General features: G+C 38.0%; 4 protein-coding genes and 1 long non-coding RNA gene across 7 annotated transcripts in view; 2 read left to right on the forward strand and 3 right to left on the reverse strand.

Moving 5' to 3' along the window:
• The window catches only part of LOC140922809 (uncharacterized), a 20,126-nt gene extending 18,895 nt beyond the window's left edge, over positions 1-1,231 (reverse strand). The window contains exon 1 of the long non-coding RNA XR_012164109.1: positions 681-1,231. This is a non-coding gene — a long non-coding RNA (uncharacterized lncRNA). The remainder of the gene's footprint in view (positions 1-680) is intronic.
• Positions 1-20,794, forward strand: part of LOC140922806 (hydroxyacid-oxoacid transhydrogenase, mitochondrial-like) — a 23,185-nt gene extending 2,391 nt beyond the window's left edge. Inside the window, exons 1-15 of one of the 3 annotated variants that reach the window (XM_073372829.1) lie at positions 13,098-13,248; positions 13,407-13,444; positions 13,939-13,994; positions 15,063-15,116; positions 15,624-15,674; positions 15,921-16,024; positions 16,553-16,749; positions 17,422-17,442; positions 17,797-17,853; positions 18,018-18,123; positions 18,262-18,414; positions 18,777-18,875; positions 19,186-19,264; positions 19,810-19,906; positions 20,205-20,792. In XM_073372829.1, the coding sequence (XP_073228930.1) occupies positions 13,187-13,248; positions 13,407-13,444; positions 13,939-13,994; positions 15,063-15,116; positions 15,624-15,674; positions 15,921-16,024; positions 16,553-16,749; positions 17,422-17,442; positions 17,797-17,853; positions 18,018-18,123; positions 18,262-18,414; positions 18,777-18,875; positions 19,186-19,264; positions 19,810-19,906; positions 20,205-20,449 (1,419 nt within the window). In that variant the 5' untranslated portion in view covers positions 13,098-13,186 and the 3' untranslated portion in view covers positions 20,450-20,792. Of the gene's footprint in view, positions 1-13,097; positions 13,249-13,406; positions 13,445-13,938; positions 13,995-15,062; positions 15,117-15,623; positions 15,675-15,920; positions 16,025-16,552; positions 16,750-17,421; positions 17,443-17,796; positions 17,854-18,017; positions 18,124-18,261; positions 18,415-18,776; positions 18,876-19,185; positions 19,265-19,809; positions 19,907-20,204 lie in introns of those variants that run through there. The other 2 variants (XM_073372831.1, XM_073372830.1) reach the window with 2 other exon arrangements.
• Positions 1,264-10,186, reverse strand: LOC140922804 (uncharacterized). Its single transcript, XM_073372828.1, has 13 exons — positions 10,011-10,186; positions 8,106-8,216; positions 6,683-6,787; positions 6,339-6,450; positions 5,786-5,885; positions 5,314-5,369; positions 5,095-5,150; positions 4,435-4,560; positions 3,844-3,938; positions 3,366-3,566; positions 2,615-2,730; positions 2,372-2,462; positions 1,264-1,852 (listed from the first exon to the last, which is right to left on the reverse strand). The coding sequence occupies exons 1-13, from the start codon at positions 10,156-10,158 to the stop codon at positions 1,691-1,693; spliced, it is 1,479 nt and encodes a 492-aa protein (XP_073228929.1). The 5' UTR covers positions 10,159-10,186; the 3' UTR covers positions 1,264-1,690.
• On the forward strand, positions 8,732-9,502 carry LOC140922725 (uncharacterized). Its single transcript, XM_073372741.1, has one exon. It carries the CDS (start codon positions 8,732-8,734, stop codon positions 9,500-9,502), a length of 771 nt encoding a protein of 256 aa, XP_073228842.1.
• A 1,100-nt stretch (positions 20,795-21,894) lies between the features above and the next one.
• LOC140922807 (uncharacterized) lies at positions 21,895-24,747 on the reverse strand. Its single transcript, XM_073372832.1, has 3 exons — positions 24,610-24,747; positions 23,445-23,590; positions 21,895-22,650 (listed from the first exon to the last, which is right to left on the reverse strand). Exons 1-3 carry the CDS (start codon positions 24,669-24,671, stop codon positions 22,007-22,009), a joined length of 852 nt encoding a protein of 283 aa, XP_073228933.1. The 5' UTR covers positions 24,672-24,747; the 3' UTR covers positions 21,895-22,006.
• Positions 24,748-26,169: the final 1,422 nt, after the last annotated feature.

Here is a 26,169-nt window from a genome sequence, read left to right on the forward strand (position 1 = left end):
ACTTGCATGTGATGTGTAGTGGGTGTGGGTGTGTGGGTTGAGGAATAGGAACCAACAGTTTTACTATTATTATAGCCAGCACTATCATGTTTCAGCCAAAAATGGTTGAACTTATCTCAAACCTTTATCTTTATGCCAATTACAATGCTGTCATTAACACAGAGGGGTAGAAGGACATAGAAAGCTTTTAGGAAGGCAGAGAAAAGCGGGAAAACAACAGGAATGAAAAGTTTAATTTAACAAGGAAGTCAACTTGGAATAGTTACAAAATTCTCTATTTCTATAGTTTTCTGCTTGCACTAGACAGATACATTGATCAGTTCATATTAAATTCAAATCATGTGAAACTATTAAACAGAATACCAAACAGATTTTTACCAATAGGACAATTGCATGATAAACATCATTTTACTACACTGTACAACTACCAGAACACTTTGGTTTGTTGTTTTCTTGTGCAAATTAAGGCTATTGTTCTTTAAACCTTAGCGGGATCACCAATTTTAAATAGCAAAGCAAAACTGAAATGAATTCTGGTAGTTGTAGTCAATTGCTGTCATCGTGAAAATGGCCTTTTGAGTACATACTGTAAGCCATCTAACCTATCTGATAGGTTCGCCATCTAACCTATCAATATGTATATCTGTAGTTTGAATAAATACAATCCGCTGGTAACAAGCCTTGCTGTTATAAGCTGTATGTTACAATTTGCACATTATTATTCATTCAAAAATTTTGCAGTTCCTGATTGGCATTAATCCCTTGGCTAAAACAACTTTGTTTAGAAGCAGCAGTGAGACCACCCTATGAGTAGAGCCTTTGAGGTGTCCCAGTGCAAACTTCTGGACTGGCCATTCTTGTTTTTTTCTTGAGTCAAAATGGTTTTTTCAAGTGTGAGCATCCATTTGTTAATTAATAAAGGAATGGTCATAACTGAGCCCACTGTACCAAGCGGAAGAGTAAGGATAAGGATCTTACGATCTTAGAAATATTTTGAATGAATACTAAAACACAAGTATTAAATTAAGCTTTTGTATCAATTGACAAATCAAGCAGATCTTCGAGGCTGTGAATGGCTAATGACAACCTCCTAAAGTCCTTGAACTGCATTATTATTTTATATTATTAGTACTTCATTGCTTGCTTACCCTTGGGCATATTCAGTGATTCTATGGTTTTTTCTGGATAAAATACTTAACAGTCACTGGTAAGAAATCTAAAGCACAGTTTGTTATATTATATTTGTTAATTAATAAAGGAATGGCCATAACTGAGCCCACTCTACCAAGCGGAAGAGTAAGGATAAGGATCTTACGATCTTAGAAATATTTTGAATGTGTACTAAAACACAAGTATTAAATTCAGCTTTTGTATCAATTGACGAATCAAGCGGATCTTCGAGGCTGTCATCCACCTCGGCTAATAACAACCTCCTAAAGTCCTTGAACTGCATTATTATTTTATATTATTAATACTTCATTGCTATGCACCTTTAAGCAAATCCTCACATTATTTTTGTATTTTAGGGTTTTGGATGAAACAACAAAAGGGTGATATATGAATGAGCTGCACTTTCTTTTGACACTGTATCTCCCGCTATCACTTGTAAAAATGAGACAAAAACAGAATATTGTACTTTTGATGGTGATTACAATAAGCCAGCTTCTGAAATCAAGCACAGTGAGTCTCTTCAGTAATCTTCTCCTCTGCTGATCACTTCTTTGCAAGTGGGTCTCAGTAATATCGTGTGTTCAAACTGAGCTGTGTAAGAGCCTTTGATGTCACACAGTGGTGGACATGGGTCCACAATGCCAGCATCACACAAGTTCTTTAAGGCTAGAAGGTACTTTGTCTGTGATAATTGAAAAAAAAAAAACTGATTTTAGTGATGTACATGGAGAAACCTTTTTTGACATGCTGTGAAATTTTTATTGGTGAGAAATTCTATGATCAATCGGGGTAATAATAAAAATAATAGTTTGGGTTTAAATTTAAAATAATATCTACAATGTCATAACTTTCGATCATAAATCAGTAGGATGCCTAAAATGTGTGTAATTCCACAAATGGTTTTGGCTCCATTAAATCCTATACCAATAAATAAAAACTATTGTAGAACATTTTAAGAGCTAGGAGCCACCCATTTGAGAAATAAATGTTAAAACTCTGTATTTTCTAATGCATTGAACAAGCTCACACATTACCAATGGTAAATTCTTCCTCTACTTGAATGGCATTGGTCTGCACATTCTATTTGTCCACTGCTTTCCCACACTTGGCACAGTTGCCCATGCTAATGATTTTTTTTTGCTTTTTCATCACTGTCATCAAGATGCTAATAATGCTCCCTAAACATAAACTAATGTAGTACCTGTCCTAAGCGATCCAACCATCGTCTACAAAATGCAAGAGTCCCAAAGTTCTCATTGATGACATTGAGAAGTTGTTTGGCTCTAGGCAACCTAACAGAAAGAATATAAAAAGTTATCTGAGATATGACTATTCCTAAACCATACACAGCTTCAACATTGTAATTAATTCTTAAAAGAAGTTTGCTCAAATAGTTTATCATGTGAACACAGTCACTCCATATTACAACAGAGTTTTAACCTACCTCAAAGGAACATGTCCAACCTCAAAGTTCTTCATGTAGTGTGAACATTCCATATCATCATGAACCACACCTTTACCAGTACTGCCAAATGTCTCAATGGCAAAAAATTCATTTTCCTTATTTAAAATCAAAATAAATATAAAAACAAAGTCTTAGTATTGAGTAAAGTCTCTAACTTTTTGAGATACTATGTTAAAACATGGAGTCCAGTTTTTGCTTTGAAAGACAACTTAAGTCAAGGTTCTTTTCTTGCCTGAAAAGATGAGCTTCTTCCTGAAGAATAATTCAGAATATTTTTTAAAGGGTGTCAGGTGTTTTGAAAGCCACGAAAGAGGTTTCCTGAAATTGAAGCTCTTTCAAAAGGACCAGAAACTTGTTTACACACTTTGAATAACTAAACTAAACAAAACAACAAATTATCCAGATCAACTTTAATGAGCAAACCTAATGATAGAGTCAGTCAGTGTCATGGGCATTTTAATGAAGACAGGGTACATTTTCCTGTGATGTTACAGTGAGATGTACCGGGAAATGCAAACTAATTAACGTTCTTACTTGCAGTTTAGTTTCCTCATGCCTGATTGGCTTTTTTCTTGCACCACAATAACATTCCAGAAATATTTCTGGTGTTCATGGTTTTCCCGGGTTTGACTGTCAAGATCCATTCTTCAACTCAGGAAGCAGAAGTAAAGAAGTATATACAGGCTGAGTGATATGTCTGTCACAGAAGAAACATGTAAAGATTTCAAACCTCCATTTTAGTTCCTCCTCCTCCTTTGACAATCGGCACAGTTTTCCCAGCATGAATTCTGTAGGGTGCTATGGAGTGTCCATTCAGGTTTCTGATAGGTTTCACAGTGTACGTTTTTCCATCAAGCTCAACTTCATAGGATTCCATAACTTCTTGAATAGCTTCTCCAACATCACACAATCTCACATCAATTCCTGCTTCCTTTGTGTCATAAACAAAAACAAAAACACAAATAAACTTGGACACAAAAAGGAGGCCAGTGTTGTAGTGAAGACAATGAAACCTATCATAATCATATGCAGATAGCATAAAAAAATATTCAATAATTTCATTCTTGCACTTGCCACATTTTCTCTCTGAAACATTTTACTTGCTGAGGAAAGGCACGGAGACCTACTCCTTGCTGCCATGTTTTAATTAGCACACTTACTTAAAAAATCAATTGAATGTAAAAAAAGGGAGTTTTCAAATTTGTTACCTTGATTCCAGTGTTTGTTGCATCTTTCACTGCTGCAAGAAGGTTGTCATATCTTGGGTTAAATGATACTGTGAATGCAGAGTCAATTATTCGGCCTGAAATAAAATAACACAGTCAAAGTTATGATTCTGAGGATGTATAAACAATTGAAATAATGGAACAAAGTGAAATAGTACAATACACTGTAAACCATTCCTGAACATTACAAGATCATAGAATTTCCTACTGTTATCAAGGCTGACTGTTTATTGAAATTAAATTGTTAGTAAGGGGAACCATGGATGGTGCAGTTTTGTCATCATTGTCATTGTTGTCATCACTGTCATCAACATCATCATCACCATCATCCATCTTCAGTCGTCATTGTCATCATCATTGTCCTCCTCCTCATCACCATCATCATCATCATAATCTTTTCCATTATCATTGACATCATCATTATCCATCATCATCATCATCATCATCATCATCATCATCATCATCATCAGCAGGCACACTTTTAATTTTTCCAACGAGATGAGACCTGTGTCCCTTTTAAGGAAGTCTATGGAAGTTGACATTACTTGTCCTACATGTGAAGCCCAGCCTTACCATTGATATGGGTTCCGAAGTCAATCTTGCAGACATCGTCATACTGAAGCACTGTCTTGTCACCAGCATTAGGTGTGTAATGAGCAGCACAGTGGTTCAGAGAGCATCCGGTAGGAAATGCCAAACCTACAGAGATCCATCACAGTACATGTTAGATCATTTACAGTCGACTCTCTCTTAACGGACACCTCTATAAGATGGACACCTCCCTAAAACAGACACCTAGAGTTGGTCCCTGCCTTTCTTTACTCCCTTTATTTGACTCTCTATAAGACGGACATCTCTCTAAGACGGACACTTACTGCCGGTCCCAAAGGTGTCCATCTTAGAGGGAGTTGACTGTAATTTGTACATGCATGGACCATTCACATTCTCCCATACTTGTGATGGGTGAATCATTGCCAAGCTAAGGTCAAATCATCTTACCCTTCTACTTGAGTGACCAGAATAAGCCTGAGCAACACATACATGCAGTTTTTATGGCAACTAATATTTACTTAAATTACTGTGCCAGCAGCTCATCACTGGGTTTAACAGTAAGTCCTCACTTCTTTGTTGCTGGTAACAAATTGAATCCTTATGAAAGAGAAATAATTTTTGTTGAAGCAACCTATCCATTATTTGCTGAACCAAAATCCGAGACAACATTAACGCAAGTACCTGCTTCGAGTTTGTTCTCATTGATCAGAGCACGTGAGGCTGCTTCCAGTTTTTCACTGATAAAAGAAAACAAGAAATTATGAGCTACACATATTTGACATCTGTTAAGAATATCATAGTGTTAAGGGGCTGTCTAAACCACTTATAAATTAGAGTACATCAAAATAGTAAACAAGTAATGAACAACATTAATAGAACAGGGTGTAGTTATTACTTTACCATATTTCTATCATAGTTAATCCAGGCTTGATAAAACCCTGCACATACTTTCTGACCTGAAAACAAAATAGTAACCATATAATTAGCAATATTATTATTAAATGAAGCTGAGTAGGATGTGAGGAATTATGCAGATTGTGGATAACATTCTCCCCAACATCATATTATGTTACCACTTTCCGGTTGTTTGATTGTTGAATAGTGCAATATGCTGGATAAATCACTATGCAGTGGATAAGTATTAGGGAGACCAATAATGCTATCCACTGGAAAGGATTTTTTACAGTGGATAGTGTTATCTACCTTTCGTACAACTTGACCCTGGTGGATAAGTGCTATTCTACTTTTGAGCAACCTGGGCATGGTGTGCTCATAGACAAATATTTGAATGCCAGTGTCTCCGCTGGATTATATCACATGGTCTGTAACTGTGATTATGACGACATAAAGAGTTCACCATTATATTTTGTACCTGTCTGTGGGCTTCAGCAGCCTGTCTGACATCACTGTAAATATCACCATGCACTCGATCCAAGGCTCTCTTCTCTTCATTGGTTTCACGCCACAAATTACTAATAAAAATCCAAACATTGATTACTATAAGTGAAAATTATCATTCACTTGATATTTCCAAAAGTTTTAAGCAACACTGACACAACACTTTGAGAAACCCAAAGTAGGTTCCAAGCTTTTTTTGATAGACAATAAGAACAATTTTTTTTCTCATAAAAGGACATTAAAGCATGTTAAGATAGTGTCCATTTACTTAATGAGATCAAAATGTCACATAAATATACTCATAACTAAATAAATAACCAGCTCATTGTCTAGCTAAATTGATAGTTTAAATAGTTACGTATTTCCTCATGATTTCTCTCTCAATGTAGTACATTGTGTACTAGACAAAACAAGACAATACTGTTACAACTTGGAAACCTAGTTAACACCCCATACATGTACGCAAAGTCCTTTCATTAGAACACATCAAAATAACATGTAAGCAATCTGAACACCATAATACTTACTCATCTTTATAGCTCATGATCTGTCCCTTAGGGAAGTCACCATTTGGAAAGAGTTCTGATATCGGCACAGTGGGTGGATTGGTTTGTTGTCTGCCTGTTGACTTAAAACAGTCTGCAAATATGAACACGACAACAACCCCTTAGAAAATTTATAGACTGAAGGAAAAACAATGCAGATGATTAGTTAATAACAGCTTTCCAAATGAATTGATTTTTCAATCAAGATAATATTATTTAAGGTTAATTCACATATTATATTTATGAACAGTTGAGGACCTCATGATCGTAATGTACAGGTTACTATCATAAGTTTTTAACAGCACCCTAACCACTGACAGGCTTACCTTGAGCCTCTTCAATTTTGGCTCCTGCTGGCTTTTTCTTCTTTTTCTTCTTCTTTTTACCAGTAGTTCCAGAATCATTTTCTCCTTCTTGTGCATCTGGGCAATCTGATAAAAGCCATAACAAATCAAAACCATTAATATTGTTAAAGTTATCAGGCTAGAATTAGTCCAAAAATTATTTTATTGATTTGTGTTTAACACCTACATGTATTGAAGATATCAGATTTGAGAAGCATAGGTGACAGCTTTCGAGATGATCAACTAGGTCACCAAAACTAATTTTCAAAGAATCTGTGTGATAATGTCTCTTTATTATCATTCTGTTATAATGGCTCAATCAGTGACAGTCTTACAGTGTATATTTTAGGCCTAGGCTAAACATCGAACTTTTCATGAGACAATCTAAACATAATGAGTTACATTCATAAAAAGTTCGATGTCTGACTCAGCTAAGTTCATCTGAAAGAGTTTGGATCATCCAACATGTTCTATCCGTCTCCTTCAAATGGATAGAACATCTGCAGATCATCTATGGAACAAACGTCAATCTTCACATGCAACGAACTAAACAAATAAATTAAAAATTTGTATGATGATGTATATTGAGCTTCGTTCAGGAGAAACTTTATTGATGCCTGGCTAAAATTGCTTTTTAGTCTGATTCAGTTGATTGGTTTGATGCGTCCTAAGTTCGATGTCTGACCCAAAAGATGATCTTAACTTTATTTAGGTTGACCCAAATTAGAGAAAAGTTTGACGATTGGCCTAGGCCTTGCAGGTCAAAATAAAATCCAGGTTAAAATTTTTTAACCTCTGTTGACTGTCAATTTCCTTTGTCTCCTATTCCTAATTATTCATGAATTAGGACGAGGAGACATGAAAAACTGAAAATCAACCTAGGTTAAACTGAATTTAGTTTTGACCTGTAACATATACGAAAGACGTGACTGCAAATTCCTTATTGATTTACGACAAGAAATTTCTGTCACAAAATATTTTGTTAAATGATAGTATTCTAAGTTCCCTGTCTTTATTGAGAGAAGAGGCCTTGACTGCTACTTTTGAGTTGGTAGATAAAAATAATTCAGAGTTTGTTTCTGTTCTTCTAACAGAAACTAACTTTACTACATTCCAGTTAATTATTGTCAGGTTTTTTATCACAGCTGTCATTAAGAACCGGGGGCCGCGGATTTCCCCCAGCTACTACAAACGTGGTCCCCAGGGCCCTTTCATAGGAAACTAGAAGAAAAGTAAACCCAAAAGAAATCCCTAGCTGTTTGATTCCCTGCCTATTTGTCGTATTTACCTGGCAACTTAAAATCTTAGTGACAACCCTGTTAATGTTAAGTTGAAGGAACCCAAAATAATGAAACCCTGTCTCCTAGAAGTATAAAACTGATCAGTTAACTTAGTCAGTATATACCTGCATCTATAGTTTGGATACCATTTGTCATTTCAGTGGCATCTTCGTCAGCTTTACCATTCACTCCATTGACCTCTCCATTCATTACTTCTGTGATTTGTTCTCCACCTCCTACATATTACGCATAAGTTATTACACAATGTACCATTAATTAATATGTTAATCCAGTAATATGATATTTTGATAAACTTATCTACATTAACCCCTCCCTCCCAAAAAGAAGTAAATTTCACGCCATTTGCTTGTCAATCAAACTCCAGTGCCAGTCTGTAGGGGATGGCAGAACTTGAAAAGATCTTGTGCATGCATGACAGGCATTGTATGCTGCATGCAGCACATGCAAACTGGACATCTGGATTCCAAATTCAACTATAGACACTAATAAACTTTCCTTGTTTACAAATTGAGTTGTAAAGTATTTTGTATCTGTAATCACAAAAATATAGTTTCTCAGTGTCATGCATTTTGAATAGGCTTTCAGCTGAGTGTAGATATGTAATACTTAGATTTTGGTGAGCGCGGTGAAATGAAGTTTAACCTCAAGACGCAGGCAAGTGGTTTCATTGGAAGTCTGACAATTTTGACATCATTTTTTTATACATAACAAAAAAGGAAGTTTTGAACTTATGCGGCTGTGTGGAAATCTTCCCAAATATCTTTTTAACGTGTTTATTAATGACTTGGAGATCAATCTAGAAGGTCCCCCAGCCTTGTTTAAATATGCTGATGATTCTACAATTATCGTCCCTTTTTGGGGAAACGGCCAGTGTCGCACTGACTTGGTGGATCAGTTTCTTAGCTGGTCCAGCCGCAATCGCATAACATGCAATCCAACAAAATGCAAGGAGATTATTTTCCGTAAGAAAGGTTTCAGTCAGGACATCGTGCCAGTTAATAATATACCGCAGTGCGCAGAGTTATCCATATTAGGTGTTACTTTCCAACAAAATTGTAAATACAGTAGTCATGTGCGCGCGAAGGTAATTAAGGCGAACAAGTCATTATTCGTATTAGGATCTTTACGTAAGGAAGGAATGTCCCAGGAGGAAGTAGATCACCTTTTTAACGCAATAGTTTTACCAAATTTTTCTTACGCTCTGCCGGTTTATGGTGCCTCAGATTCCGACCTTTCTGTAATACAGAATTTTTTACACCGGTGTATGAAAAGAAAGTTTATGTCCAAGAATGTAAATATCAGGGATTTGCTAGAGAAGGCGGACAAGACACTCTACAAAAAAAGGTCGAATGACCCCGAATGCCCGTTCTTCCAGTTTTTACCTAAGGAAAAGAACATGAGGTACAATCCTAGAAATACGTCAGTCTCTGTCCCTAGAATCTACACTGACAGGTTTAAGAACGTTTTTAGTAACAGAATAATTTTTAGATATGATATGTAAATAGTTTTTTGAGTTTATATTGTAAATTAGGATATGTGATTTTATCTTAAGAAATAAAGATTATTATTATTATTATTAAAAGTCTTCCATTTTCTTGTAAAAAGGTTCTGACTGACCAACTGAATCTTTTCTTAAGTGATTTACTAGGTCTTTAAGCATGTGTATGGTACTTTACATGCATGGTAAGATGGGAGCGAAAATTTAATATTGCGTACACGCTCATGACATCCGTAGAAATGGCTTCAAATAATTTTACGCATTTTTAATTTCGGTTTTTGTAAGCTCATGTGCAAACAAAATACCATATTTGAAGTACATTCATCAGGTAGAATCTTAATACATAAGTCCAAAAAAGACTAGTTCTTAACGAGGTAGGGAAGAAAACCTTAAACTTTAAAGCAATTCATAGAGAAGAAAACATTCTTAATATCTGTTACGACATACAAGCCTTCAAGGAACTGATTAATCAGCAATATTTTTTTTTACTGGCTAAACAAATGAAGCCCACCTTTCTTCTTTTTCTTCTTCTTCTTTTTTTTCTTACTCGAAGAATCTACACCGTTTTCTTGAAGTTCCTCAGCTTCCTCATCGACTTCAACAGAAGCATCATTAACTTTCTCTTCCAAACGTGGTTCTTCTGTGAGAACAGCCGTCATCTTGGAAAGTGCAACCACGTAAATACTTCAGGGCAGGGAACCCCTGGCGAGAACGTTCTCCGCAAGCTTCTGCGCATTCCTTATCGCAGGCTCAAGGCGGGCTTTTCTGTGTGATGACTAGGCTTTTGTCAGGAGCCCATCAAATTTGATAGGCTCCTGCTTTTGTACATTATGCTTTTGCTTCCCCACTAAAATGCTCCACCTTAATGCTCCATTTTTCCCACTAAAATGCTCGGTCTCCCCAAAAAAGTCACTAAAATGCTCGGATAATGCTCATTGTACAAACAGTTTTTTTAAAAATTAATTTCAAACTTTACACTCACAAAAACGTGCAAGTGTTGCAAGTAACAACGACAACGTGTACAAGTTCATAAATACAGCCAAAAAAACAGCTGTATTAGGTTTTTTGTGAATTTTGAGTTTTAGTGTTCATTTTCTTTAAAAACGCAGGAGCTCGTGGGGCATGGGCTCCTGAAAAAAGTTAATTTCGATTTTATTTTCTCGGAAAAATTAATTTTCCGGGGGAAAATGCCACTAAAATGCTCGAATAATGCTTAATGCTTTTGCCTCACTAAAATGCTCGAAAAAATGCTAGCATCATGTACAAAACCCTAGTGATGACTGGCCGTGTTGACTGTGTTTGTTTGTGAAATGCCCGAGATGCGAACGTGTGCTCCTTGTAGAGGTCTGTAATGTTTTATGTTGTTCTTGTTGTTTTTTCGTCACTTGAAAGTTAATTTGGATTCAGAACAACCAAAGGAAGAACGGATCATTCCGTCAGTCCGAGGTGGAATAAACGTTTTGAACATTTTCAAAGAGGCGAGTATTTTTCTGATAATTGTGCATTCGAGTTGTGAGTTGATTTTGTGTCCAGTGCTTCTCAATTCGCCTTCCGTCGGGCTGGATTAAACCCGCTTGTATTCTGTTATTAGTAGTTAAGATTACTTTTTTTACGTGCCCAGATTTTTTAATTTACCTTCACGTTGCAGAACCAGCTTTCTCGGAAATAGATGGCCAGCAAGCTTTCTCGAGAAGAAAAGAGTACTTCGATCCTTTTTCTGTTGCTCAAGTAATAATAGTCAGAAGCTTCATTTTTTTATTTTTATTTTTAATTTAATAGTTTTGTTTTCTCGTTCTGTACGCAAATTTTCCTTTTCACTCGCTGTGAGGAGAACGACAACTGCCGGTTACTAGTGACTTCAAAACAATTGTTTCTTTGCCCGTAAACAATAGCTGGAGCTGGATTTGACTGAAGTGAGCAAAACAAACTAGACTACGAGTAGTCCCCCATTTTCCCTCAGGGATAGTAGAGCGAGCGAAACGCGAGCGGGTGTGAAAATCATCCCACGCGAGAAAAGGCGACACGCGGCGGGGAGAGAGAAACATGTCGCCTTTTCTCGCGTGGGGTGATTTTCACGCGCGCTCGCGTTTCGTACGGTCTACTATCCCTGAGGAAAAATGGGGGACTACTCGTAGTCTAAAAACAAACTAATAATAACAAACTAATAAACTAATAATTCGCTGAGTTTAATTTGCTTGAATGAAGACCCTCGCATGGTGCAGTTATTAAAAATAGCTAAATGGTGAATCATGGCTTGGCTGCGAAACTTGCAACTGATATTTTGCTTTTGAGAGAAAATTCGTTTCTTCATTGTTGTCAGCCAAGAGCCTCTAGCCTTATGTTGTTTTAATGATAATTTGTTGTTTTGCAACCTTATTGAACATGATTGAAGCTTTTTTTAAAGTTCACTTATAAGCTGAATTTTGTGCATGATTGTTTGAAGGAAATCTTGCCAACGCGTAGCCAGGTTTTTGACAGGTGTGATGCATGTTCAACTTGACAACACGACAAAGCAAAATTTATCTGCGTGAAACGATCAAGTTTAAAAAACTATAGTAGTTTGAAACCGATTTTTGGGAAGATTTTACTAGATAAAGATTGACCTTTTTCTGCCCACATATCAACGCAATAACTGCTATATTGAGGATTTTGTTTATATTTTAGTGATCTGCGAAGCTACGAGTGTCCGATCGAGCGTGAGTTTTAAAATATCAGTTCGAGTGCAACAAAGTTCAGTGGCTTCAAACACATTGTGGGCAAGCGTTAATTTTTGGGGGCAAATCACTGTACAAAGATATGTTGTTTTTGTGTCCACAGTGGAGCTCCGGACCTTATATATCCAGGAACTTCCTTATATGAACACATTTTGTGAATGCATCTTGAAAAAAATCGGACCTACGCATGCACATTTCCAGTACAACGCAAGGAAATTAATGTCCGTTTTACTATGAGGTATTCTTCGAGAAAATTAAGTGATGAGAAGGTTATAACCCCCGGGGGGGGGGGGTACTCCCATACATTACCTATACGGGTATGTGCCGCCCAACGGGGTCGTGATTTTGAAGCTCCTGATTTAGAACGGGGTATCCATTTCAGAGGTGTTTTCTAGAACGGGGTATAAGAAATTGTGGATCAGGACTTTATCTTCTGCCTAAAATTGTTGCTGATTATGAAGAAGCATTTATTTGATGTAAGTCGAACAAATAAAGAAATATCTTTTTAAAAAACAGGGCTATTTCAATTTACAAACTTTCTAAAACGGAGTATAAAAAATTGGCCCATTTCTAGAACAGGGTATCAGTTTTAGGGCGAATTCTAGAATGGGGTATAAAAAAATCGCCCCCCCCCCCCCCCCCCCGTTATAACCACAGCTTGCAACTTCTGAAGACAAATTGCTTGTTCTTTCCAGGTTATGAGTGGAAACATTTTATTTTTAGGCAATAAAATATTTGAAATCCCGCCATTTTTTCAAACCGGGCCAGGGGATCTGGGCAAAAAAATTCACGTATGCTCAGTGCACATGTTGTAGCCTGTTGGGGCAGAACGTTTTCCTGCCGAACGTAAATACAGTGTACGGATAAGTACTGGGTACGAACAGTTTTTTTTCCGGTCCCAGTCTACGCTCTTATCCCGAATCCAACGCCTGGTAAAATTTAGCTCAAATGCAAGGTAAACGTGCTTGCGATAATGGCTTCTCTTTCTTTACGTGATCAGGCTCTGCGGTTGATGCGAATCATTGGAACATCATCGTAAGTATCAAAGATTTGTATGTTTCCATTCTAGTGCCTGAATTGCGAGTTTAAACGTTTACTGAACACTTGAAATGTTACAATTACAAATGTACAACTACTTTCCACGAAATTCCTCGTCAGCAGTGATTTATTGATTCTTGGCTTTTTCTTTGAAGATGCAGATGCCCGGCTCATTCGCAGACATTTTCCGCAGGTTTGTTAATAAGGCACTGGAAAATTTAAAGTGATCGTCTCCAACAGCCAGAATTCGAACTAACCACACATTTCATGCTTGGGGCGGGTGGGGCCTGCATGAGGGGGAGGAGGTGGGGGTGGGTACTCCCCATAATGGCCTGAACGGGGGGAGGGGTACCCTTTTTCAGGCTTCTGGTCAATGAAAGGGTAGGGGTTTTACTAATTAAAGTATATGAAAGGTTAGGGAAATCTGTCATTGGGGTCTGTGAAAGGACCTAAAAGGTCTAACAGAGGGATTTTATGGCTGTAAAAATTCGAAACTTCCAGGTTTCCCTTTTTTTTTCATATTTAAAAGACAGTGCATGTACAGCAATTAAAAAGGATACAAATTTCTGAACTAGATATTTGAAAGGGATATGATTTGTCAAAATGAAAACTAAGGGGTACCTTTTGTGCCAAAAATGGTATGTAAGACTGTAAAATTAATATTGTACTTTTTAATATTAATTTTAGGATCTAGATTATCTTCCACTGCAAAGGACCATATTGAACCAGAATGTGCTTTTGAGGTTTGTACAGACAGTTCATTTTTAGTTGCACGTAGGCTAACTGTGATATGTTAGGGTTGGTCATATTTAATGGCATTAGCTTTTGTTCAGTTGTTGAATTTCCCTACAACTGAAAGGTAGGTTTATATATTTTACCACTCAAATTTATTTCCAGGTTAATATTGATCTAATCTAACTTGATTAATTCTCAATTTCTTTTGTCTCCAAGTCTTAGGAGGAAATTCTTTTTAATGAGATCAAGTTAGGTCAAAATGTTTTGACTTGAAATCAATTTGACCTGTAGCATATAAATAGTGTTAGAAAGAACCTGTCAAGAATATAATAATCTTGCTAGGAATGGACCCACAAGCCAGCTGGGGACTATGCCTTTGTCAAAGTAAAAATAAATTTCGGTAAAATTTTTTAACCTACAATCGGTGACAAAATGAGTTGAGACACTTCGCCCAAAACTGGGCTTTTTTACGTTTTATTAACTTCAAAGGGAGGAAATATAGCTTTCCTCCCCCATCCCCTCCGTGCAATGTTGTGCCCTTGTTCTAGCTACCTGTAGAAAACAACAAACACCCCAACTTTGAATGGAGGGGACAGGGGAGGGGTGCAGATTCTTTTGTTCTCCGAAATTACCCTATTTAAGTACAATGTCTCAACAATTTTGTCGCCGATTGTAGGTTGATTATTTATTTCCCTTATCTAGTAGCCCTAAAAATTATTATTCATGAAAGGAGACAAAGGAAATTTAGAATCAACCTAGGCATTACGGAATTCCATGCATTAATCTGCATCGCCCGTAAAATTGGGGTTCTTATGACTATTTGTGGGCTCACAAAGGATGCCAACGCATGTCATGTCCTTTGACTCTAGACCGAAGGGTTAGTGTATTGTTTCAACGATACAAAGGTAATTTAACTTAAGCGAATCGATAATTTGAAGCTTTCGTGCTACTCTCCGTTTTATAAGGAAATGCAATCGCAATAATTGTAATAACAATGCAATAACTATAGGTAACAATTATTGTTATCTACAGTTAGTTTTTTTCTGAAGAGCTAACAAAAATTATTGTTTTATTAGGTGGCAAACTCTAGCATCAGGTATGGAGAAGGAGTCACCAGAGAAGTTGGCATGGTAAGCCTGTGCTTCTGCTTAAAAAGTGAATGACAAGTTGATGAACTAACAGGATATAATTATGGTAGGGTTAGCTCAATTGGCAGCAGACTTATTTATTTTGTTTATTCAATAATTTGCGCAAAATTCAGGTGATTCATCTTTTCAAGTATCAATCACAGTTCCCTCTCCACATGAAAGGTAGATCTAACCACCACGCTCTACATCTCCTACTCTTTTTGATTGATTCCTTGCATATTTTGACCAGTTAAACTCGATCAGGCTGAGCCTGAAAATACTGTGATTGTCCCAATTTAAACGACAAGCCATTTCTGTGGAAATGGATGACTAGGTAGGGAATGGTGGTCCCATATCCAGCTTATGATGCAAAAGCCATGTCCTTCATAAAAATTAATATAAGTTTGTGCTTAATATGTTTACCCTTAAATTTATAATATTAGTAATTTGGGATATATCCTTGGCATCTTGTTTCAGAAATGACCATTTTTTTAAATTCATTTTTTAAAGGATTTCAAAAATCATGGCCTGAAGAAAGTCTGTGTAATTACAGATCAAAAGGTAAGATTAACTTTTTAAAAATATATATATATATATATACCCGTAGATAAATTTTGTTGCATTAAATCATTATCGTAATGCCTATAACTGTATAAATATTATTAAATTATATCTCTAGGTGTCAACCACCTGGGTTCTTGTTTAATTTGTATTGCTTTAATTTTGATTGTACCAAGAAGGCAAATAGTTTATTCTTATATGGTTAGAGTGTAATTAACCAACATTTTTTATTATGGAATTTTATAGCTTGTAAATTTACCTCCTGTTCAAGCAGCCATCGAGTCTCTGGAAACAAATGGAGTCAATTATGAACTTTATGACAAGGTCAGGATTGAACCAACAGATGCCAGGTGAATACAGTGTTCTACTTTTGGCCCTGTCACACCCAAGGGTACCCTCCCAGGGGTTATTCAAGGGTTGCATTGAGTGGAAGCTGGCAAACTATTTTTTAGGGTTTGAACTTCATGATTAGGGATTTTTTCTGGTAAGAACATTTTGGCTTGTATTTTGGTGGGTTCGTATTTTACAATGGATTTTTGTGGTTTTCAAAAAATTTGGAAAGATTTGTGGTCTAAAAATTCATGAAGAAAAATCTCTAGCTTCTGGCAAAGTAGAATTTTTTTGGAGGAAAATGTATCCCTAAACAAATACCTAGTATGATTAGTATGGAAAAGAAGTGGGCCCTTTTTTTGCTATGCAGCTGTGTAGTCATGTGGCACGAAACACCATACTGGTCTCTGACACACAGAGAATTTGTTTATAGGAAGGATCTTTAAACTAAGGATTGTGGTAAGCTCTTAATTTGTCTCTTTGTCCCACAACCAGTGCCCTACCAAGTTTTAAATCTGTTCACTAAATAAATCTTTTGTTTCTCTTAGTTTTAAGGATGCTATAGATTTTGCCAAGAGAGGTCAGTTTGATTCCTTTCTAGCTGTGGGCGGTGGATCAGTGATTGACACAGCAAAAGCTGCCAATCTTTATTTATGCCATCCTGAGAATGATTTCCTAGATTTTGTGAATGAACCTATTGGTAAAGGCATGCCAGTTAACAAAGTTCTGAAGCCATTGATAGCAAGTAAGGAAACTCCTTTGTATCATGTACTGTAGATCACTTTAGTTTCAAAATCTGTCCAAATGCACTTCTGAGACTTGTTTTTTAGAAACCAAAATTGAAGACAAAACAATGAAGTTTCGTTTCCTACAAGTGAGGCAGACATGCTTCTTTTCATACATGCAAGTAGATCTAACTTGTTGCTGTTCATCGGCAAGGAGAAGGTTCTATAGCAAGGAAGTCAAAGGTTTGGCAAAAAAACAGACATTTTGTGGGTTCTCCCTCTTCTTCAGTGGTTTTAGTTGAAAGTGAAAGTTAGCTTGCGCTAGTAACGTTATGTCTTTGTTGTTATTTGAACAGAAAGTTGCATTTGCAGTTGCTTTCAGACCACTGAAAACTTTGCCAAAACTTTGCCTTTTACACGATTTATTGCATTGTACAGTTTCTATTATTCTAAGGAATACATACTGTTAATTTGGCAAATTTTGAATTGTTTTGTCTTGAAACTGACTTGAAAGTGAAGCAGAAGTGTCTTATATTTGAAAGAAAATCCAGAAACTGAACTTGTTAGGTGTCAAAGAACATAACCTTGCATTTTAACAGTGATAATTTAAAATGTGATGATCTATAATTTGAAGAACTTACATGCAATATTTATTATATATTGATCTGATATATATATTTTTAAATTCACAGTTCCAACAACTGCAGGAACAGGTAAGCGTGGATGTTTATTTTTATCACCTGTTGAAAAACTTCTCCTGTGTGTCTCATTATTTAAAAACGCGTTGTGAGGGTAGGGTTGCTGTGCTAGTTTAGTGGGGGAGCAGGAGATTACTGTATTATAGTACTCACCATCTCTTCCATTCACTGCTTATAATCCCTCAGTGTGTCTGTCATTTTATTCTGGTTTTTACATTAGCATTGATTGATTGATTGATTGATTGGATTCAGCTTGTCCAACCTTGATCCCAGGGTTGTCTCCTACCCATCCCCATGCTCCGTAGGGTTGGGTAGAACCCTTGAACGAGGTTGCAACTTGTCAGCTATTAATCATACATGAATTTTCAGGTAGTGAGACTACTGGTGTAGCTATATTTGATTACGAGCCACTGAAAACCAAAACAGGTAATTCTAGCTTACATTTTACCTTCTTTCTTTATGGATTGAGAGGCGAGCTTTTGCTTTCACGCATATCCGTTTGAAAGCTATTCGAAAGTAACTCTACTAACACTTAAAAGAGGAGACTTCAATTTTGGAAGAAGCTAAACTCCTTAAAAATTTCTTGACAGGTATTGCAAACCGTGCTATCCGACCCTTGCTAGGAATTGTGGATCCTTTACATACCCTTCACATGTCCGAGAGATTGACAGCTAACAGCGGATATGACGTATTATGGTAAGACTGATAGCACTCGAACGTTAGTGGCTAGTTTTCTCAGATCAGAAAGATGTTGGATAGTTATGTGGTTTAGTCTAGGTTTCTGTGAGTGAAGGAGCTGACAAATTTTCTCCTATGATCAATGCTCCTTTTTAGCCATGCTATCGAGTCGTACACGGCCATTCCTTACCAGATGCGTGGTCCTCGCCCCACGAATCCTAATTTGCGCCCAGCGTATCAAGGCAGTAACCCGGTCAGTGATGTTTGGTCCAAACATGCGCTTGGTATTGTAGCAAAATACTTAAAAAGGTAAGTCTTGGCATGACACTGTGTCTCACACATGGTTAAAGTTTGAAAGAATCGTGGGCTATGGAAGAAGACAAACGTACAAGTTCTTTGTATGGATATTACAACTAGAGCCCGAAGGTCTTATTTAGATCCCAAGATAAGACTAGCTGTATTATGTTATGCTACTGACTTGTTAAACCATAGTCACACGAGACTCCTTTGCAAACAGTGCTCGTTATGGTCTGCATCTTACGTATGTATTCACCGGCGTGATACTGTAGCAGCTAATCAACCGCATGACTCAAGAGCATGCTTTGTGCCCCGCCCCTTGCTGTTAACGAGGGTCTAAACACTTACTCAAAGACAAACAATTATTTCATCAGATCAATCAAGGATTCCGAGGACCTTGAAGCCCGGTCCAATATGCATTTGGCGAGTGTTTATGCTGGAGTAGGGTTCGGAAATGCTGGTGTACACTTATGGTAAGCTGCTACACATTGTGTTTAACAACATGAGGCATTTTTGGTCAATTCGTTGGCAGTCTGGTTGACTTACTCCGCGGAGAAAGAGTGGGGATTGGCTAATAAGGAAACTCGCCGAGTAGAAATGATACTGTTTATGAAACTCCTTAGGATTAATCTAAGTAAGGAGGTAGTGCTACTGTAGGTACCCTATTGATCGTTTTGAGAAAACACACAATACTGACATATCACTACTGTTTAACCGGCAGTTTATGTTTCGGATGAAACTTTATCCATCGTCATTGCTAACAATCACCCTTTACGTCTGCAGTCATGGGATGTCCTATCCCATCTCCGGCCTCGTCAAGTCTTACAAAGCTAAGCAGTATGAAGTGGAACACCCTCTTGTGGTAGGATATTGTAAAAGTTATTATTTTTTTATGAGGAACGAAGAAAATGTGTTGGCCCAAGTGTCTACTTTATGATATACTTAACTGCCTTCGTGTAAAGCCGGCAATTTTAAACTTTTTAAAGATGACTACCGCAAAGGATGTTGAAACGTCAGTCACTATCAACAACAACAGTCCTATTCAGGACCACGTTCACCCGGACGATCAAACTCAACCTACTCATGAAATGACTAGCCTGCGGTTCAGCCGGCCCACGTATCGCATATAGCTATGAACAAGGTTTAAAGTGTCTGCGCGCAGGCTAGAAATGACTCCTGGGTTCAAACGATTCAGCAGTGGCAGATCCAGGGGAGGGGCCCGGGGGGGGGCTGCCACTCCCCCACCCATTATTTTAAGACCAAATTGAGGCCCAAAGGGCCGAAAAAAATTTTTTTGGAGACCGGGCCCTCCCTTATCTCAGGGTCTGGATGACCACCCCCCCCCCCCCCCCCTATCTAAAGGTCTGGATCCGACATTGTTCACAGTATTTGTGTTTTGTTTGTTAGCCACATGGTTTGTCTGTAGTGGTTACAGCACCAGCGGTGTTTCGCTTCACGGCTCCAGCATGTCCTGACAGGCATTTGGAAGCTGCAAAAATCCTTGGTGAGCCCATAGTTAACCCTGTATTGTTTACTTAAACGTCTATCTTAGTCAACAACTGCCCTTCTTTCCAGAGTGCAGCTACGACATTATGAGTTTTCACAATAAAATGACAGAGCCACAGATTAGTTTGAGAAACAAATAACTGAACAAGCTCTTAAAAATAGATTTAACTCAAAACAGGATGTATAACGTGTGGATGGAGAGGATATTTTCACGAACTGCGTACGAATTTTATCTCTTGATACTTTTCTTTTGTTGATCCGTGCACAGTTGAGTATTCTCTCTCTGACTTGTTTAGGTGCGGACACAAATAACGTTAAGTTGGCAGATGCCGGGCTATTGCTGTCGGACACTCTTCGGGATTTCATGCACAGTACCGGGGTAGATAATGGACTTACCGCCCTGGGTTATAAACCGGAAGACATTCCAGCGCTTGTCAAAGGAACACTGCCTCAACATCGTGTGACAAAACTTGCCCCAGCCGGTGCCCCTGGAGAAGACGAACTTGCTCGACTCTTTGAGGATTCCATGACGGTGTATTAGCATGTTTTAGAATTGGAAAACTGATGATGATTGCGATGACGTATCCGAGAGATTCGACTGGTCAAGTTAAAACTCAAAATTACACAAGGTGCAACTTGTGAGCTTTTAAGTAAACAATTTTTACTACAGTTTTGGAGACCCGGCGAGGGTACAATTGACCTTAACAGAATATAGGTCAGAATAAGAACAGCGTGTGATAGAATCCACAGATCCTCAAATTATTACATGTAATAAACAGTAGCATGTTTATTGCGTTCGACGCAGAAGAACGCACCTTTATTGCAGACTTGGAGTAAGGTTGTATGGGACGATCGGGTCTTAGCACACATCTTGCATCTCTGAAGATTTTGCAGGGGTGTCGAATTACATAATCACCAACTTGTCAAAGGAGAGAGAGAGACCGTACTCAGAACGCACACCGTAATCATTGATTATTACTGTTGACATCAGTTTCAGTGATTGGTTAGTTTAATTTGAATACTGACCATCTTGATCCAGAAATAATTGGTCTACAGACACGAACTAACTGAAACGCTTGTACAAACACAAATTTAATTACAGCCGTAAGACTCGAGTTTTACGAGGTAAACCATCTTAAGAGTTGTTAAAATTTCATTAGCAAATTATTTTTATCTCTTTATCACTTGGATATAGAGGAAGCCTATATCTGACCTTTGGGATACTATGGAGGTTTAATCCCAGGCTGAATATGGTTATTCTCCTTACTCATTGGCCGCTACATATTACTGACCAAAATAATACTTATCTAAACTGAATTGTTCATCTAGGCCTTTTCTTACGATATCTCTGACTCCTATAAATACCTACGTGCTTGACAATGCAATGAAAAGTAAAAAGAAATAACCAGTTGATATTGAGTAGACCATTTGCATTGATTTATGGGTTCATTTCGTGCAGACAGGAGTCCTATATAATGACCACATTATACCTGGCAATGCCGTAATACGACTAACAGAGCACGTTTTTTAGGAGCATAAGGGTAAAGTTTCATCACGTTAAATACGTTTGAGGTCATTATATTTCGGATTGGTCAAATCAATGAAGCCAAATAGATGAAGAATTTATTACAGCTGAACATCGACTATATCTGTGTTTACTTCTCAAGACGTACTGGACAGGGGTCATGGATTCAACAACAACAACAACAACATAAGCTTTATTTGCATGACTATAATTATGTAGTTACAGTATTGCAAAAGCTTTAACATTCATTCATTGCTCTTACAACTGGAAACCAGAAACATATGACCCCTAACTGCAAAGCAATTAGAAAAATGGATTTAATGACAGCGTGTTAGTTATACTTCGGACATTATTTTATTTTAAAAATCGTAAAAGTGAAATATTACGTTTATCGAGTTTCTTTAAAGATCTTTAAAGGTCTTGACCTAGCTGAACCTGATAAAAACACCACAAAATTTGACTTCTGTTTTTTTTTTTTTCAGTGTAACAATGAAGTTTTTTAAGCTTTTCTATACTCGTAGTTCGTATTTTGTTAATAAAACCCAAAAAACTAGAAACAAATGAAGTATTTGTTTAACGAACAAAAACGTTTCCGTGTGGGTTGGCAACACCTGTTAACTGATTTGTATCGGCTTTACCACATGGGTCATGAGCGGGCCAATCACTGACTGCATCACCGTCAAAAAAATAGTAGAGATTACTGCTTGACAAGTAAGGCCCGCGGGTGTGAAACACAAGGGATGTTGGTACTATCCCCGCACACTTCTGTGAAACCTGTTTAACCAGTTTACAGCTGAGTGACCCGGCCTTCTGTCTCAGTATACTGCCAGTGCTGTCCTTGCAAACGATCCAGTTGTTGATGTTACTTTTGATCAGAGTCTGGTTTCCAATGGTTCGCCACAAAGCAAAGTCCATGGCTTCATAGTGGGTCTCGCTTAGTGGAACTGTTGTAGATACCCGAGTGTTAGCACTACCAGCTGTCCAAGTTGGACGAGGGGTTACTGCGTTTGAACCACTGTTAAAATTTGCGTAATCCGTGAAAGTATAACTCCAAACTAGTGTCCAGCCCCCTCCATCTGTCTGTTGGTCGCAGTAAGCCTGGAAAGCGTTCCCATGGGAACCACCATCCGGGTCAATCCAGTAGACTCCTGAGGCCGCCGAGGGTACATTTAGTTTGAGATGCCGACAGTTCAACACAGGTAATGCTTTGGATTGCCCTGTGAAAGTGGTATGTATTGTAAACGGATGGGTTGTTGAAAAGATGAAGGAAGGAAGCGGATTTTTCTTAGAACCAGAGGGAAAACAAGGTGCAAATGAATAGGTTTGTTTTGGTGCCAAGCATCTTTTGATTATAACATCACTTTTACAGTGTATGCGAGATGTAGTGCTTGTATGGAAGCCGGGAGTGACCCACTCTCGGATGGGGAACCGTAGCCTAGAGTCGATTCCCTAAAACAAATCGTTCATAAACCGATGGGAATCCATTTTTTCCCTCGTGGCCTGTCCATGAGAGGTGTAATTGTACTTATTGAAGAGTGGAGGAGTGGGGCGAGAGAAGTAACTCCGCTGTTTTGGCTACCCGCGGCCGCCCCATCGGGCCGGAGTTTTGCGCCGTTTTGGTCTGAAAACGGGATACACTTTGCCCATGTTGGTCTGGAATCGGGGATGGTTTTTGAGGGAACTACGGGAGCGTATGAACGTATTTATCGTTTCAATTCCAAATGAGTAAGTAAGAAAGAAAGAGAAATATGCGAATTCGAAATGGATTTGAATATTTTTTTTTGTTTGCGCTCTAATCTCAGTAATAATGACATAATTTCTTCCTAAAGGCCAGGTCTGAAAACGGTTATGGATTTTGGAAGTCTGGTCTCAAAACGGGTCTGGAGAATGACATTTTTTTTTTTGTCTGAAATAGGGTCAGGATTTGTAGAACCGGGCGGCACACCCCCACCAAGAATTCCCATGAGTACCCCCCGGGTTTCGCCGTAAGATGTAAAACTCTGTACTTTACCAATAAGGCTCGGTTCAACCAGTTTGAAGTTGTCTTCAGTTAATCTTTTGATTATTTCATTCTTGCAAAGCAAAGCAGACCGGTAAAGATAAAGATTCCCTTTTGAATCTATTTCCAAAACTTTGTGTCTTTCTTGATCCAGTGCTCTAAAACAAGGAAACAGGTTTTATTATCAGATATCTCGATTTGCCACGTACCATACCACTTAACCGCAAAGGGATACGACTTTCGCGACGGCTCGACTTGTGGGAAGGGCCGAGTGGGAGAAAAGAGAGAGATAGCTCTGCCTTTCCCGTCCCCCACCCACCCACACCCTCTAAGCCAAGCGGAAAGATCCAAACAGAGAGGTTGTTTGCACATCGTGACTCGAATTAAAGCGTAATGAGGTTGACATGACTGGTTGACATAACTATTTTAATTTCAATAGTGACCATTTGATATTTTTGATAGTTTAGCTGATGACAAGAAAATTCATGTTATCAAGAGCACTTACAATCATTTAAATTTTCACAGCTCTCCTGTGTTGCATGCCTTTACTGGCGATGTTTAGGTTTCTTTGGCTAATTTTTGTTGAACTAAGCATCAGTCGACATAGTTTTCAAAAGTAACGGTTTGTAGGCTTTTTCTGAAGACTAATTCCTTGATCCATAAATTATGTGGAATTCACAATATACCACAGCCAGCGCCCTGGGTCTCCCTCTTTGTCCCATTCCTCACTTGACTGGCAAAAAGAGATCAAAAGAGAAATGCCCAAGAATTTGATCAACCTCGTCCCCAAGGCATTCGCGCTTCTCTCATTCTCTAAGGGAAAAGCCCTGGGGACGAGGTTGTAATCTGATCCTAGCATTTGACGACCCCATAGTGACAGACATGATCCAGGAACCTTAATGTCTTGATTTTCGGATACGCATGTGCTTGGTGAGTCACACAATACCCCTGAATTGTCCATACCGATTAAAGCGAGAAGTTTGAATGTGAATATCGACAAGAAATTTTTCAATTCCAAATCGCATGGCGTCTATCTCATTATAAAATGGGTAGTGAAATAACATCAAACATCTTCGGATATCGGCAAACTTTTTTTGAAGGGGGCAAGCCCAGACCTTTCCCGGAGCAACGTGAAGGACCAAAAAATGAAAATCAAAACATTTAAACTCGGCCTTACCTGGTTAAGAAGAAAACACTGAAAACGATAAGCACACTGGGCAAAAGAGCGTGGGAAAACATTTTGGAGCTTGCACAAGGCCAACCAACAAATACCGTCCCGCTCTCGTCAGCAACTCAAAGGCAACTGACTTAAAACTGAATGGCTACCTAGGTAATAATGTTTTCACGCCAAAAGGGAGGAGTTTCAGCGCGTTTCAGCTGACAGATTTTTGGTTTTTGTGGAATCAAGGAAGTTATTGCTACCAGAGGCCGATAAAGGGTGAAACGGCCTAAGGGTATGTTTTTGACACCTTCCCAACTCTCTTTGGTACAATGTGTAATATATCATTCTTATTTGTCGTGTTCTATCGCATATAGGGTAGAATATACCCATTAGAAACTTTTTAGAAACGGGGTCTGAGGTTTTGTATGGCTTGGCAATTTTTTTTTATCGCACTTCGGTTTTGAAATAAGATCAATGACAGGACGTTTTGCCTTTTCTCAAATGTTGGCCCAAACAAGGAAGCGGCGTCCCATCAGGTTTAACTGGGATCATCTATCAGAGCACAGTGTATGAGTTAAAATAAAAACGGCTGGTTTGAAAAAGGAGAATCTACGTAGTTCTTTTAGGTCAGGCTCGATAGGGGAGGGAATGGGAAATCGAATATTTTGGTCTGAAATGGTGAAAGGCTTGCAAGGAGCATGCACACACCTCCACCTGATATTTTTTCGAGAGTATTCCGCTCAAATCTTCGGGAAGTGTCACTAGATATCTGTTGCTTCCTGTACCTCTGAAGCCTTTAATAGCATCTTTCAGTTCGAACGACAGATCAATAAACCTTTTTAGCTTGTTCGTTTGATATTCCCATTGCGATTTTACCCCAGAGAAATGTTTCCAGCTGTGTTTCTTACAATCGTCGAGCTATCCACTTGCATTTGCGTGCCGGGTAACTAATAAAAAGACAAAAGGTAAATTTTCTTGAGAACCCACATGGTCTGAATTGTGAAAATAAAACCTACAAGCTAAGTAGTCTATTTTGACCTTATAGGTTAGACTCAAAATGTTAGAACCACACTGAAAACCATACTTTTAAAACTGACTGTGTACCACAACACTAGCACCGCTATAGCTTTTATTTGAATCGACCACACTGATGCAGAAAAAAAATCATCTTTAGATACGGAAATGAGAAAAACTTGTAGAAACGGACTTGATACCCAGTGGCTGTAGTGAGGAAAAAATGCCATTAATGAAAAAGAAATTCACAAACACAAAGTGAATTACAACGGCATTAAAATTTAATATGGTAGTAACCTGAAAATAAAACTAGCGTATGTGAAGCCACAGGCGGCCCAAGCGCACTATGTGTGGGTTCGGGCTTCAGAGGTCATTTGGTCGGAATATACTAGAATTATTGGTATATTATCTGATGCTAAATAAACGCAAAAATCTTAAAGATTTGAAGTCTTCTTGTTTATCTATCTGTACTAGTAGCCTTTAAGATAACGAAGGTCGATATTTCTTGCATTATTACATGTGATTCGGACCCTTATTGTTCGAATTTTATCACATGTATTC

Source organism: Porites lutea, chromosome 13 (genome assembly GCF_958299795.1).
Source record: "Porites lutea chromosome 13, jaPorLute2.1, whole genome shotgun sequence".
NCBI classification, from domain to species: domain Eukaryota; kingdom Metazoa; phylum Cnidaria; class Anthozoa; order Scleractinia; family Poritidae; genus Porites; species Porites lutea.

What these genes read in the sequence shown, in the direction of transcription:
- LOC140922807 (XM_073372832.1), bottom strand. Translation starts at nt 24,671, where the DNA reads ATGTTTTCCCACGCTCTTTTGCCCAGTGTGCTTATCGTTTTCAGTGTT. An exon ending in AGTGTTTTCTTCTTAACCAG is followed by an intron (nt 23,591 to 24,609) that starts GTAAGGCCGAGT and finishes TCCTTGTTTTAG; the next exon opens with AGCACTGGATCAAGAAAGAC. An exon ending in GGTTGAACCGAGCCTTATTG is followed by an intron (nt 22,651 to 23,444) that starts GTAAAGTACAGA and finishes CCACTTTCACAG; the next exon opens with GGCAATCCAAAGCATTACCT.
- LOC140922725 (XM_073372741.1), top strand. Translation starts at nt 8,732, where the DNA reads ATGCGGCTGTGTGGAAATCTTCCCAAATATCTTTTTAACGTGTTTATT.
- LOC140922804 (XM_073372828.1), bottom strand. Translation starts at nt 10,158, where the DNA reads ATGACGGCTGTTCTCACAGAAGAACCACGTTTGGAAGAGAAAGTTAAT. An exon ending in CTTCGGAACCCATATCAATG is followed by an intron (nt 3,939 to 4,434) that starts GTAAGGCTGGGC and finishes ATTTTATTTCAG; the next exon opens with GCCGAATAATTGACTCTGCA. An exon ending in GAGGAGGAACTAAAATGGAG is followed by an intron (nt 2,731 to 3,365) that starts GTTTGAAATCTT and finishes ATTTTAAATAAG; the next exon opens with GAAAATGAATTTTTTGCCAT.